At 36.7% G+C, this 16403-nt stretch overlaps 1 protein-coding gene across 1 annotated transcript in view; it reads right to left on the reverse strand.

Moving 5' to 3' along the window:
* DLG1 (discs, large homolog 1 (Drosophila)) overlaps nucleotides 1-16403 on the reverse strand; it is a gene marked incomplete at its 5' end in the record, with an annotated part of 88916 nt that overhangs the window by 22162 nt on the left and 50351 nt on the right. The window contains 4 exons of the mRNA XM_009696851.1: nucleotides 1997-2123; nucleotides 11592-11736; nucleotides 14239-14375; nucleotides 15035-15204. Of these exons, the coding sequence (XP_009695153.1) occupies nucleotides 1997-2123; nucleotides 11592-11736; nucleotides 14239-14375; nucleotides 15035-15204 (579 nt within the window). The remainder of the gene's footprint in view (nucleotides 1-1996; nucleotides 2124-11591; nucleotides 11737-14238; nucleotides 14376-15034; nucleotides 15205-16403) is intronic.

Raw genomic sequence — 16403 nt, forward strand, 5'->3', positions numbered from 1 at the left:
TGCCCCCCGAAAGCTTAGACTTTCAAATAATAGCTTGTATTATTTACACGGTTTCAATTCTGCTTCTAGATGCAACATAAAAATCCCCTTCCTGTTGTTAGGTGAACTGAATAATCCATAAGTATGTATGTATTCTAATTTCCTATTATGCTACAATCCTATTAATCACTAAATGTCATTACTTCACACTTTCCATATAGTGCAAAAGCCTCAGTATAGCTCACAGTCTTATTCTATCTAATGGTAACAGCAAGCAACAAAATACTGTTTTACCTCTCTGAAACATAAAGACCAAATTCTAATGGAAACACCAATAATGAAAAATATGTCCTTACTGCTTTCATTTCACTCCAGTTGGTCAAGCAATAAATATAGCAAAGAACAATGCAAGAAGTATGCATAAGCCTTTTTAAAAAACATAGTATCAGAATTTCTGGCATTCTCAAACACATTTGCAATTTATTTGCAGCAACTGCAATTGAAAAAGTTAAATCTAAACTAAGTTGTTGCACTCTTTTGACAGGATCCCCCTCCTGACTTGGTCGAGGAGAGGAAAGAAGAAACACTGATCAAGTTAAGATAAGGCCAGTCAACTTCTAATGCAGAAATACTCCTTCCAAAAATCTACTAATCTGCTACTTGACCCAATACAAGTAAACCATAAATGATTTCAGAAACAGACATTTCTAATAAAGCAGAGCAACTGTGCACTGCATTTGAAAAATCACTAGAGAGCACTAAAGAACAATTAATGGACATTCTTAAGTATTCGGAGACAGTAATCATTAATTTATAGGACAAACTAAGAAGCTGCATTTTTCCAAAACAAATGAAAAATATCACCTAGTCCCATTTTTAAAAATTATTCCATTTTTGCACTAGCTCTTAACTTAGTGTCAAATTCTTAAATTTTACCGCCTATCAACTATTATATTCATTTTTTCAGAGTACTATTTTACTACAAACAAATTACATCGTGAAAACTTCTGTATATTGCTCTTGATCACACAAATACAGTAACAAAAATGCTGCAGTTAGAAAACATAAATATGCAGTATCTTTTAGAATATTACTCAAAATTTCTAAACCTCTTCTTGGGATGGATCGAGTGGAAGATGAGAAGGTAATTTAAAGAAAATCACCTAAAGCCTTCTCTGAATAGTCCTTGCTTTTCAGAAGAAATCTTAAAAACCTTCCTTTTACAGTAACTTTAAAGGAAAAAAAGCTATAAAACTGTAAGTTCAGCAGTGCCATCAGGAGGACAGAATCACTTTGACTTATATGTCCACATAACCCTAAGTTAAAAATAACTATGAAGGCATATCCTACCTTCCAATACACTAAAATTCATTCTCCAACTTCTTATACCACTTAGGTTTCAATCCTGGGTAGGCCCTGCCTCAGAAACTGAGTGACATTGTCCGTATCAAATAATGGTGTGATAGAGAATTCAGCAACAAACAGAAAATGCAGTATAACATCCCTACGCTCGCAGAACAGAAGGGTAACAAAATTAGAAGAGCTTCCCTTTATCAGCGATGATGAACAAAAGATTAATGCAATCTACTGTATCAGTCAAGGAATGAATGGTCTGTTAATGGTAAAGGATTAAGAGCGCTCTAGCCTTTCTGGATTTACGAATCCATCAAAAAAAACCTTGTCTGTGAAAACAAACAAACATTGTTGGATTTAAAATAAGAAATAATCTCTAGTCTGCTCATGATACCATCCTAAAAAGCTCACTCAACTCACGGAGCACTTTGGCAGGGCATTCTGATTTTAATACTATTCCTGGACTGATAAATCATGTGTGTATATACATATACACACATATAAATATAACCAGTTTTCTCCTTACAACGATTTTCACAAGTGTTAAGAAACTAACATTTATTTCTTGAAATAAAAACAGTACTCACTAGTATGTTGCACACACACACATCTTATGACCTTCCCTGGTTAACTAATTTGACATGTAGCTTTGGTTATTCATTACCTGGTAATCTCATCATCTCCAAGCATTCCCTTGGGAATTGGTGAATATCGTCCTGGTGATGCTGGGGGCAGGGACTGTCCCAAATAGGCAGATGAAGTGATATGGTTATCCACTGGCTGAGAATAAGCTTCAAAGAGGGGAAGGGAAAAGAAAAAAAAAAATCATTATGGCAATAAGGAAAAAGAGCTGGAGGAACTGAAATGAAGTATTGTAAGGACTGACCTCTTCTAAAAACCAAAATGTAACAGTTCAAATGATACGTTATAAATATCATAGTTTTAAAAATACTGTATCACATCTACACATTCCCCAATTTCCTCACACTAAGTCAGTAAGCAAATTTTTCAGTTTAATTGTGTCTCAAAAAAACTGTTTTCAGAAACAGACACTGTGTATCTCTGAATCTCATGAGGACAGTCTGGAGATTTATCTGGTTTTAAAGTCATCTTTAACTTGACTGAAGTCAATTAAGAATTTCAGTTTCTTAAAGTCACTGTGTCAGAGTACCAGTGAAAAATACAAGATTTTAATGTTACACTTCTTCCAAACTGTCAAGCTGTCTACCTCTTTTTTTTCAATGCTTTGATGTGGAGCATTCTAGCATCTCCAGCATACTCCAGGCCATTCTGATTAACAGATCTGAACAGGGAGGGATGTTACCTTTCTTTGGCACTGAACCAAACCATCTTTAATTGCACAGGTGCTGGTAGTGATGCCAGTATGTGCTCAGCCAACAGCACACATCAGGAAACCAAGGTAGCATTAATCTACCTCCTACTCTTCAAGGTAATAGGCATCAATTTACTGAGAGGAATAAACAAGCTAGTGCAAAAAATTTCAACTGTATAGCAAGGGTAGTTGCCTTATTTACAGGTTCATTGATTAAAACTAGAAAGGAGTGTTAAAAGGATTTAGTCTAACCTCTTGCATAACCAGCCATGAATCCTGTGCATGAAGTACTATGTTCTACCTGAACAACACCACACTTACTACAAAAATTTACCACCTTAACGATTTCAATTGATGGAAAATATTCTACAACTCTAGAGGAGTTGTTCCAATAAATAATTCAGAGGGTGCACTGTATTTCCAAGTTAGGTACATCAATTTTAAGCGACCGTTCACCACTATCTCCCATAACAAAGCATGTTGTAGAATTGAAAATCTTTTTCCTGGTGTAGGTGCTTCAAATTTTTGAGGCTTAAACACGGACAGTGGGGATGCTTCACAGATTCAACATTATTAAAGCTGCTGGACTCTCTTTGCTCTTACTTGCTTGCTGTATCTGATGTGATGCCTGACCTTTGAGGATTTACACTAAGTCCAAAGCTTTTTTAACTGAATAGATCTGACAGAGATTGCAGAAGAGACCTGTATATTCTCCTTTTCTGTTTTTTCTTTTCAAACCACTAGTAGAGCGTTTGGATCACATTTTTATATGATAGATTTGTTCAATAGCCAGCTTTCAAACCACCCAATCTGCACTGGATTGATTCTGTATTATTCTAGATTCCTAGTAAACCTGTGTGCAGTAAATTCCATACATGGAGTATGTATCACATCAACATTGTCTTACTCTGATCAATGACCTAACAGAAGAGGTACTGAGCCAGACAGGGAACCACCTATAGTACCTTAATGCCTGGCATATAAGATCTGGTATTGTATCTGATTCGCCAGATTACTTCTTATTCTTTAAAGCTTTGTCACGATTATTAGAGTTCTTCCAGCTTTCTAGAACGTGTTTCAGCAAACATTAAAATCCACTATTAAGAGCTTAGGTAGTTTAAAAGCACTAGCTGATAAAGTAAGTGTGTTATTCAGACATACCAGCCCCCATTGAGTTGCATGCTCTCGTCTGGGACTGTGCAGAACTTTTGGAAATTGCCACTCTGGATTCGCAAGTGGTTTCAGCAAAATTCAGAATCTGAGTGCAAGAGGTAGCCTGTCCCCTTCCACAATGCAGACATAAGAAAGCTTCCTCAAGTTAGCTTCAGGAGGTCTACAGCGATGAGACACTGCTTTTGCCAAAACCAAATGATCAACAAAAGCATTTACATTTGAGAATTCCCTAATAATTAGGAGTTGTTCAAGACACGACTCCTAAAACCATTTGTTAGAACAGGTGTAACACATGTACACTGCACCTTCATCCTTCTGCTCCCTGCTAGGATTCAAAGACTACAGATCCCACTACTTAATTCTTTCTGGCTGCCCCGGCACAGTATGTAGCTTCTATGCACTGGTAACAGATCTGGACAGAGTACTGTCAAATTCAAAATTTGCTTTTTAGCCACACTGGAGTTTTGGCAACAGATTTTTCACAACGATTACCAAACCATATCACAATATTTACTTTTCAATGGGAAAAAAAAATGCATTTTAATACTACAGTATATTTCCATGTCACTACATACTTTTCATTTAAATCAAGTGATACTTTAAAAAAAATCACTACTGTACATAAATACAGTGATTTTTGTTTTCCTCAGAAAACTTGACAGCTAAAGCACAAAAAAATGGAATGCAGACTTTGAGCTATGTTCCAATTAGTGGAAAATGGGTTTGTTTTAAAAAAACCTAAACAACTACAGCACAGTATAGCAGTTCTGTACATTCTGTTCATGCACTAAATCTTCTCCTTTCACAAAAAGAACTTACAAATGCTTTTAACAAGTCAGTGGCAGCTATAATGATGCATATTTTATAGGAACAGATTTTTCATAACAAATTCATGTTCATTGACTTACAGTACTTTTCATGCGATTGTCTTTAAGGTTCCTAAAGCTTTCTGCATCATGTTCAGGAACATACATAGCACCTAATACTGTCACATACTCTTTATTTTTTTAAATTTTGTATCCTTTCACCACGTAACTAAAACTCAGCCATCAAGTAATGCAACAATTTATTATTTCAGAGCTGTGGACTGTTCCACATCAGCACTGGCTACATCATTTATAAAGTTCTACATATGCTACTTGCTTAGAAAAGTCAGGTACTTTCTCAAGGCTGGTATTCTCAGCGCTATGGAAGCAAACCTACAAGGCATAAAAGGGTTCTTTATGGAGTTCCTGCAAAAAAAAAGTGCCTGTGCCTTTCCTAAAACTGTTTTAGCTAGAGATTATACCTGAAGAATATTCATGAGGAACATGACAGAAATAAAAGGCAGGCCATCACTTTCTGAATCCTAAATCAGGTCTAAATCTCTGTTTCCAAGTAAATATTATTACTGATGTAACTGATAAAGGAATTGTGTTTCGGATGAACAGAAAGTTACATGCATAAAATGAACTTGCTTTGACAGGAAAAGCCAAAGACTCTTAAGGAGAAATTCTATTTCCAAATCCACCCCCACCTTGACATAACACAGATTTACATAAAAAGAAAGTGGAAGATTTCCTATTATTTCCCTATTATCTGCAAACTGAGGACAGCAATCATAAGTACAATCTCTAAAATAGGAAATAAAATTAAAACTTTATTGCCATTTACTGTTATTACATATTCTTCTCTTCCCATATTTATGCCATTTAAGGAACGATAAGGCATTTATGTCTCTAGTAAGGAAACCAATTATTTCCTACCTTGCAGTATTCTATTTCTCAATGCAGCGTGGAAATACAGTACCAATATGCACACATACACAAAGGAAAAATATTTTAAAATTGACTAGGAGTCAAAAATGCATCATTAATAATGTTTTCAAAGGAGGCTTGTATGGGAAGCAAGTCCTCTGTCTCTCAAACTGTGTAGACACTTTTCCGACTCTGATATTCTAAAAAATGCACTGTATAGGTAAAGTCAGTGTTTTTAAACAGCAAGCCCTAGACCTTCTTAGCAATATTACCATTGAATAACTTTAAAAGCATTTATAACAAGAAGTTACTGGACATTTGTTCCAGGAACCATTAAACGACCAACATTTTTATATAGATTACTGAGGCAGTTTACATTCCCTACTGACACATGATCTACTACAGAGGACTAATAACTATGATTACCAAACACACAAACCAGTTCAGCTGCCAATGGTGCTAGCCAGCTGGGTGGCATCGGTCCACAGGATCATCCCACCTACACTGCTGTTGTTCCTCTGCATATAATGAACATAGTTTTTGTTGTTGAATTTCCACATTTTCTATACTGGAAGTTCTTATCTTTCAGTGTCTCAGAGACTGGATGCTACACAGGAGAACAGTACCCAAACAGCAATGCGCTCAAAAAGAATAAACTTTCATAATTGCATTCTTCTTGAGTCAGAAAATGGAGATCACTGTAAAATAACTCTTCAAACTAGCAATCTACACCTCAAAGGTTAAAAGAAAAACCTCACAGAAGCAACAGAAACAAGGCATAGCAATCAACTATTCCAGACTGTCAAGGGCTGTGGGCAAGCCTTCATCGCCCATACACATACCAGTTTCTAGAGCTACAGCACACAAGCATGAGCTATTTTTTCCACATTCATTCCCTGCCAAATGATCTGGTCTCAGACAGCCTCAACTCTTCTTTAACAAGATTTTCAACATTAACTTCCCCCAGGGGCAGCCGGAAGCTGTTCGCTCACTCTGATAAATATCAAATGACGGGGGTCAATTTTCAGCCCCAGGTGCACAATGTTGGCAGGGTCTGTACTACTCTTAATAAGTACTGCCATAAATCAGAATCTCAGAAACCTCTTGATCAAACGTCCCTTGATTCAAAGACACCAACCTCAAAGAAATATCAAATGATTTCATTATCTATATGGACGGTAACTTACTTGGTCCCATCTTTTGCGTCATCAGACCACTTGACAAGACCATACTATTGTGTGGCTGGTATTCTTACTACAGGAGTTCTAAAAGAAAATAAGTTTTGCAGAAAACCTAGATCCTGAAATTTGTGAACCACATTGTCAAACAGTTCTCCTTAGCTCTGCATTTTAAATCCCCATCACCAGGGAAAGTGAGGGAGTCCTATAGCTAAACTAGACCAGTTCCAGAGAGAGTCTTAAAGACAACCAAATTCCAAATTTAGGGCTTTGTGGACTTTTGAATGAACTACCATGTTCACAAAAGTTAACATAGTAAGCAACCTACTGCATGTTCTGCAGACAGTACAGATACCAAGCTGGTAAGTACTGTGCACTGTGCTTTTAGATGTTTCTGATAAAATGCGTGTTTAAAAAACCCCATACAAATGAAAAAAAATAAACCAAGGGAGTTCTGGGCAGTGAGCAGTCTACATACATACTCAGGTAGTAGACAGGGTTTATATCTTAATATCATTTGTAATGGACATGTCCATAGGCAGCCTCTGTGTGGACTTAAGAGACTCAGTAGTGAAAGGAATAGTACATTTTACTTCTCCTCTATGATGGGCCTGAACTCCTAACAACCTGGATAAGCAGATTCTGATGGACAGAAATACAAAGGAGGATTGCAAATACATGTCTGAAAACAGCTGCAGGTGAGTAGGCAGAGAAGGAAGACTGGTAACTGTTTTAACACTCACTCACAATCCAGGTGGATTCTAGAAAATACCTCTTTAATATCTGTCATCGGGGAAAAGCTCTTCAGAGTCCCTAACCTAAAGCTCCTGAGCCTGGTACTGCTCTGCTAAATACAGCATCACTTTTGGCTGTCTCATTTGAGATGAGAACAAAGGTGCAAACAAACCTCGAAATGGCAGCCCTGAAAACATAAGTTTCTAAAATACCGTGTACAGGAGACACCATTTTTTGCTATGAGTTCTATCTAATTCTGGGGTTGTTTAGTCTGGAGAAAAGGAGGCTGAGGGGAGACCTTATCGCCCTCTACAACTACCTGGAAGGAGGTTGTAGCAAGGTGGGGGATGGCCTCTTCTCCCCAGTAACTAGCAATTGGACAAGAGGAAACGGTCTCAAGTTGTGCCAGGGGAGGTTCAGGTTGGACATTAGAAAGAACTTCTTCACTGTTAGAGTTGTTAGGCATTGGAACAGGCTCCCCAGGGAGGTGGTGGAGTCACCATCCCTGGAGGTGTTCAAAAAACGTTTAGATGTGGCGCTTCGAGACATGGTTTAGTGGGTTTAGCGGGCATGGTGGCATCAGGCATGTGATTGGACTTGATAATCTTTGAGGTCTCTTCCAACCATAATGATTCTATGATTCTATAATTGAGCAGCTCCTTACAGAAAGCAGAGGCTTTCTAGTTGCAAAGTTATCGTACTCCTTTATAAAGGAGCAATAGCTTCTGAGCAGATAGGTATCTCCCTTTGAAACTTCCATTGTAAATGTGAAAACACTGAGGGGTACTGAAAAAGCTTTTGTTCTGCCCTGTATTAGAAAAATCGCACCTAGCATCTTAGTCATATGCAGTCGTTTCTTATAAGTGAAAGATTTAGGAAAAGGCTACACTGATTTCCTTGAATTAAGTCATTAAACACCTCAGGCAAGACCTTGGATTTATTTCGAGTGCAAAATTCAGGCAGTAGATCCAGAGTCTCCATGCCAGCTGCAGTAACAGCCTGCTGCACTTTGATCAACAGAGAGAGACAGACATATGAAGCCTTGGGTAGGGAAGGTTTTCCTGTTGTAAGGAAAAGAAACGGACTGAAGTTTCATCAAAGAGCCCAGCACTTTGCAGAAGAATGTTCTTGGTTAACTGTTGACAAAAGTTTACCAGAAACAGCATAAAAAACCAGAGTAACTTCAGATAGAGAACTGAAGATTAAAACTGAAGCTAAATGAGATGAAACCCAGAAAATCTGTTCAAAAGTACAGAGAGCACTTTAGCCCACAAACCTTGTCAAAGGTCACTGAAGGATAAAAGACAGACCAACATCTGGCATCTGAGAAATCTTGTATGATTTTTTTCAAAATACTTCAGCAACCAGAAGAAGCTGCTGGAGCTTGAGGGGCATGACAGCTCAGGAGATTGGCTTTTCACTTCGCAGTGGACAGAAGTGCCACTTAACACAAAGGAGAGGATACTGGGCCACACACAATGCCACTGTCTCTCTCAAATCCCACTTACAGGGAAAGCAGTCAAATAGAGAGAAACTTGGGAGGGAGGACAGCAATGGGACAAAAGAGGGCCTATGTGTGTGGCCAAGTCATTCACCTCCAGAAAATGGATGTGAGACAAAGTTGATTATACTAGGAAATTAAGGACTCAAGGCAAGATGGCAGTGCACATCCTCATGGCAATTGTGTGGGACTACCCTTGACAGATCTTTCTTGAAAAGCCAACAGACACCGTAAGAAGGTATTTTTGAAGATACCACTGTCTCTTTTATGGCTCTATGTTATGATGCAATTAACTTCAATGAACTGAGTCTCCAGCTCATTCACCATTTGAGAGAAATTAATTCGGTGCATGAGAAGAGGGCCAACACCATGCCCTTATGCATACTGCTAGAACAAATATTCCTTTAAAAGTACCTATTGATACAGGTAACGTGAATATAAAAAGAAAATAATCACCCAAAGGAGAACGCCAATTTGTAGTCAAAGAGGAAATATGACTGCTGCTTCAAATAAGACCCTCAGCAGTCTGACCTCACCTACCTAAAACTGAAGTACTGAACAACAGTACTGAGAATCAGCTGTGCTAGTTTGGTATCTCAGATCTTAACTTCTTTAGTCTACAGACAGTCTTTAAGATCAATGTATCATTTAATGAGCAGTACCAAAATGTATAAAAATTTTAAATGAGAATCTACATTTATATCCATCCATTTCTTTATGGTTGCCTGGTAAAGGAGTAGGTTTGTCAAATCCTACTACAGGTTCCTTCCTCCGCTCACACAAACAGAACAGTTTCAGTTCAGTTTTCCTCCCAAGAGAGATAACCAGTCCTCTAAAATGCTATAGGGCTTTGCTCTTTTTCCATTTAAGCTTTATTCCAAGTTGGTTTTTTAATAATCAGGGGCACTGAGCAAGAGTTAGTAAGTATGACTTTTGCCGATATCAAGGTATCATTGATTTATTAGGATTGGGTCAATTATCAGGAACCAGCTCATTCTCTACCTTCCTTTCCCCAAACTTTCTCGAGGCTTTGTCTTTGCCCCCACAAAAGATCCATAAAGTAAATATCCCAATGATTGAGTCAAGATACAGTAGTAATAGATAAGATACTTCCATGTTTGTTGCATCATCATCCACAGCAGTGTAACTGCATTACTGCAATACTACCAAGCACACTATCTACAAATCAGGTTACCCCTGTTCCAGAAAATCTCAATTCAAGGTGAAACATATGAAGAGGTCACTTAAGATGGAGAGAGAAAAAGTTTACCTTGCAAGGAAGGAGTGGGAAAGGTTGAATTATTGGACAAACTAGATACCATAAGGAAAAACAGCTGCTCTCTAACCACATATATGAGTATAAAACTGAGGATGAATAAGTGAAGGCTGAAAATTAGTTTTATGTCAAAGAATGGAGCCTTCAAGAATATCCTTCCAATAAGACAGTGAAGACAGAAAACCTGATCAGCTCCAAATTGTAATCCAATAAGTTTACAAACAGATTTAAAGATACTGTAGCTCTCACCAATAACTGATGGGCTTATAGGGTACTTCAATCCTTTGTTGTGCTGCACTTTTGTTTGTTGTTCTTTACACACTGTTTTAGATTAGATCAGTGGCTTTTTAGTCCAAAAGTGTTCCTTTTTTCATATGTAGTAGTATTTGAACAGATCAGTGCTACAAATCAATTACTCGTATCTAACAGCAGGAAATAAAAAAATACCTAAAAGAACTCTGCCCCAGAACCATTTTATGTGACAATATGAGTAGAACTGGTCATCCAGAAAAGTCCACCTATTCAGTCTTGGAAAGATACAGTTATATCATTCTCATCCCTTTCTCCAAACACTAGATGGTAATAACCCTCTTGAAGAAACAGTACATTAAATTAAAATTTTTCCTTACATTGTAGTTCAATCCTGAACTTTCAGGATTTGGACGTTCAACTTTAAAAAGTTTACTGTAAGTAGTACCCTTACATCAGTAAGAAAATCTTGTAACTATTTTCAATATAGCATTCACTGGTTTTCCATTTGAATTATCAACATATAAGGCATCACCTGAAGTAAGATTTCAAGTAAGTTAACATGGAATTTCACAACACATTCGTAGTCAGGCAGAGGTCAAGACCTCCCCCTTCTACCAGTCCAGTTTATTCAAATACCTGCAGCTCATGAAAAACCAAGAAAACAGAAAAATTCAGAACATCACCAACCTCTACCTGAAACAGTATTGTCCTTTGCTCAGTTCACAGGACACTGAACATCTACACAGCGCATTGTTTGTTACTCTTCACAGCCTCCAGGAGAATGCGGCACATGTTCTCCTTGTACTCATCAGCAAGTGATCAGAAACATCAAGTCACTAGGACTAGGCCACATCAGTCATGGAAACATGCTAAGAGCACCACTGTTACTGTCTTTTAGTACACGAGTTATAGGATGTTATTCTGTTCAGCATATAATTTCCCTGATTAATCAACTTTCTTAGATTTTCATACTGTATACTTTTAAAAAGCTTGAAACTTAACATATTAAAAATGCAGTATGTTAAAGCCTTAAAAGAAAAAAAATACTTAAATCACAAAGATAAGCTGAACTTACAGTTTGTGATGTCAGGAGGGGCATAACTGTCATTCATGAACATGCTGGTGGGTTTTGCAACTTTCAGATAAACAAAGTCAGATGTGTTTTTTAAGGCAGTCACTGCTTCTTCATGAGTAACTTCTTCTAAGCAAACACTGTTCACCTAAAGAGCAAAAAAAAAATTCTCAACACAGAAAAATGTATTTTCATAGAACACACTGAAAGCTGTTGAGGCATTCAGGAATTGAGAGTCTTTATTACGATTCATGTGCCACAGACATAACTGGTTATATAAAAGTTATATAAGAGATGCTTTGTAGTGCTGTGAAATAAAAGACAGACATGTCTTTCCTCAAAAGATTATAATAAACTGTATTGACTGTAACATTGTAAAGAAGACACACATGACTTGGAAAACTAATGGATAAATATGACACTCAAAAATGCCATAAGCACGTACAATCACAGCACCGACACAGTACATTATTGCAAGCGTTAAATAGAAGAAAGTTTCTTCTAGTAAGAATAAATCCTGCATGATCTTGTCATAACATAATTAAGTTCTAGACATTATAATGGGACAACATATTCTTGCAAGAGGTCAACAGTAGCAGTCAAAACTGGAGAAGATCCCAAAGTGACCGATTTACTTGCCAAGTAGCAAGAACTAGTCTAACTTTACAGGCAACAGATTTTTTTTTAAACTATTGCTATTAAGGTGAAACACTAGCACTTCAGTTTAAAAAAAAATTCCTTTAACAATTAGTATCTCATATAAAGCCTTAGTAAATTGAGTTGCTGACTCTCTCCTATATTTTGAAGAGGGAAGTAACTTCTGCAGATAATGCCAGGTAACATGGGAAATAAGGCTTGTATGTACTGCACTGAACCTGAGGGACTAAAGACATTTTCCTCTGATTACTTAACTTTATATAAACCAACTGGTCGTCAACTGTTATTTGTGGGGGGAAAAACTACATCTTAAATATATTCTTTCCATCTGTATTTTCTAAAAGTTTCCTGACAATTTTCTAAAAGCCACTTACTGATTCTTTGTTTGTTTGTTAAAAAAACAGATGTACATTCCTACCACTCCTGATGACTGAAAAGTCATTTTTCAGTGCATTGGTAATTGCAGTACAACCTAAACATACAGAGAGAAAGTTACATTCTGCAAAATACAGGAGCTTATCTCTACATTAGTGAATAAAGCTTTGATTAAGTGAAATTCAGCTATTAAATACTGCATATGCTCCTTGCATCCCCAAAACAGTATCTGGTATTAATCCGAAACTACTTCATTTAATTTTGTCAGGCAAATTTTTTTAATGGATAAAGTAATACTGGACAAAGCAATCTGCTGCAAAAGTTTGCTATGTCTAACAAAAATTCCTTAAAATCTTCCATAAATTTTACAATATAAGCAAGTGAGCATTAAATTTTCTTGTACAGGTGACAAATTATAACACTAGAAAGCAGTTCACCATTAAAAGGAAGCTTTCCAGTCCCCTTGCACTGTGGGGAAGTCCTATAATCAAAATGCTTCCTATGATGCAATTTTAAAACTTAAAAACATCAAATATTAACAGCATTATCATGAAGCAGTTGGATCTTTGGGTTTGTGAATTTGTATCACATATGAAGGTGTGTATTTATTGTGCAGCTAATAGTAAACATAATATATTCTCTCTCTTTATTCCTCCCAATTCTCATGGAAAGATTTGCTCATGTCTTGAACTGATTTCACAGAACTATCCATTGTAACACCAAGATCTCTTTCCTAGTACTTAAAAAAGTAGCATTCTTTATCTAAAGTGATAATCCCAGGATTCTTTATCTTTCACTAGCTTCAGTTTTCCAAGCTCTGTATTTGTAAGTGACAAGCTTATCCAAAAAGTCTTTTTACAGATGGCAAGCTCTGCACTAAACATTCAGAGTCAGTTTCTTCCTGACCGAAGAGCAATAGAGCAGATATTCTGCTCTCATATACATGGAGTACAGATGTACTCAGAGCTCTTACAGAAGCAGGTACTGCCTGGTAGAGGTAGGAGGGTGGAGCAATTACACCTCACAAGAGTTGAGTTTACAAATTCAGAAATTCATTCAGAAACTCCTGGCTCTGGCTCTCGTTTTTCTAGCCGGACAACTAGATTTGAGATAGAATTTAAGAAAGTTGAAAGTTATTTTTACTTTGTGCATTAAAAATTTAACTTTGAAGTATTTCAGCTTAAAAAGAAAAGCCATTCAAAAGCATTACGAACACGGAAATCCAACATAAGCAGCAGTTTCTCTACAGGCTGGCTAGTTACCAGTACATGAAGTTCCTTTCTACTATTCTTTTTTTCAGCAGAGAAACAATCCCATTGTACCCTGGTTTACAATCCCATCACTCGGATCCCAGAAAAATAATAGCAGGTATCAGAAATAAACATGCTGATTAATACAGGTTTTGCATGAAACATTGGGCCGAGGAACAGATTTCCTGATGAAATGGCGTTGAACACCGCAGATTTAATTTTTATCACTGATTTGCTGGCAATATCAATTTTTTTACCAATACCTATGAAATAACACTCCGCCAGCAGGCAGCTTTAACCACAAAGTGAATCATGCCCTTACTGGGCCTAAAAGTGAGTGACCATTAAAGAATATAGCTCTTACTCACAGCTAAAAGTTTGTCTCCAATCTGAAGTTTACCATCTTTATGTGCTGCCCCGCCTTCAATGATTTTGGTTACATAGATGCTGTTGTCTCCAGGTATATGCTGATTTCCCACACCACCAGCAATACTGAAACCAAGACCTGCTTGAAGATAAAGTCATTACTCAAGAAATCTTTTCGCATTCATTAGATTCAAAGTACTATATAAATAATAATGCTATTTGTATCACACATACATATATATAAAAACATCAGGCTCCAGTTGAAGCAATACTGGATGCCTTTCCAAGTGAACTCCATAATTTTCCAGAATGTTCTGGGAAAGACATAACATTCACAGAAGTTCTGAAAAATCAAAAGCTAAATCATTTAGTTCATGTCTTGTCAAAGATGCTCACAGCAGAGCTATAGCATCACCACTGATATGTAAAGAATCGTTGTCCAACATTTACCCATATAGAAATGAAATAATGCTTTCTCTAAATGTTTTTTGATCTGTCAAAGATCCTTTCTAGGTAATTCAATGAAATATTTTACTCTCATTTGTAATGTACTTAAATAAATACTATGAGAAACACGTTTTTATTATTTGAAAGAAAAATACATATTCTACACGAACAGTTTCAAGACACATGGATGAAAATTCAGAAGCATTTGAGATGCCATTATCATATATTTAATCATTCTGCATTTCCTAGAACTTCATATGCAAGGTACTACTGTATTGCCAAAAATAAATGCAGAAATCTATTGTCAACTCTATCCTTCTTGTGAAACCGAGCTTCATCCTTCCTACTTACCTTTAGGGCCTTTTACAAGTTTGATTTCCACTATTTTTTCTGTGACTGGTTTTCTTCTTTTGACATACAATCGTACAATTGATCCTGCTTCTTTCAATGCTTCAACTGCTTTGCTGTGTGTCACATCACGAACATCCACCTCATTTACTCGAAGAATACAATCATTAACCCTAGAGACAGCAACATTCATGTTCAGTTACTGTGTTATAGCAGAGCAGACACATTAGGAGCCCAATATTTTATCTACAATACACTAACATACATGTTAACACATTAAGATACATATATTTTGCTCCAAAATAATCTTGATGCAAGACAATGCTCTAAAATTAATTATTAGTGCTTAAAAATAAAACAAGGACAACTAGAAAACATTTAACAGGAACATTTTGTTCACAGCTGAGAGGACACCATCTTGTATGCGTTTCATTTAAACAGTATTTTGAACAGAGCTTTGTATAAGCTACCTTTTGTTTAGGGCTATAAGAAAGACTTAAAAAATTCAGAAACTAGGAGGCACCCAACAAGAACACACTAGTTTTAAGCCATGATACAAACAAGTCAACCTCCATTCAAATTTGTACAAGCTTTTTAAGTGCTGGCCTTCCAATCCATTTAACATGTTGCTGTAGTAACACTGAGCTCTCATTACACTAAGTACAATTCCTGACCCACCTGTCACCATGTTCTGCCAGATGTACCTCTGACAACAGCCAACAAGCTAAAATGAAGCCTTGAAAAAAGCTTATTAGGATTAAAATCCATAACGTATCAGGCATTTGCACCAAAAATGCTAGGGCAAGTTCTTGACAACATAAAGGAAAAAAAGCTCGTCCTACAATCAGATGTCGTTTTTTTCCACACAGTGAGACAGGAGTATACTTAAAAGACTGTTCTGGATTAGAAAAATAATTTATTAATGCAATTTGTTATTAACTTCTAATAGTAGCCTTCAAAGGAAGTTGCAAATACTACTTGCTACCATCTAGTAATATGCCAGCATTTCCTCACTAGGAGTTAATTAGTAGTATCAGTCCAAAATTAAATAAGAAAAGGGGGTATACTGGAAAAGGAATACTCTATTGATTTAAACAAAAAATATTGCTTTTGAAGATGTGTAGTATCTTTGAAAAACTAAGACACAGAATCATACCAAGCACAAAAGAGGGTTGTTATTAAACTCAAGTTATCTCACAGATCAGAGAATCTGCATGTGGATAACCAAGAGCTACCTGTCCTACCTAAGCTTTTCCTTTGTACATGGAATTAAATGGTATAATCAATTTATGCCACCAAATAGAAAATAGGATAAAGTTCACTTAAGTTTACTTATGGGGGGGGGGGGGGGGGCTGAAAGTGGGTCCATCAT

This window comes from Cariama cristata, unplaced genomic scaffold (assembly GCF_000690535.1).
Source record: "Cariama cristata isolate BGI_N322 unplaced genomic scaffold, ASM69053v1 scaffold5713, whole genome shotgun sequence".
NCBI classification, from domain to species: Eukaryota; Metazoa; Chordata; class Aves; order Cariamiformes; family Cariamidae; genus Cariama; species Cariama cristata.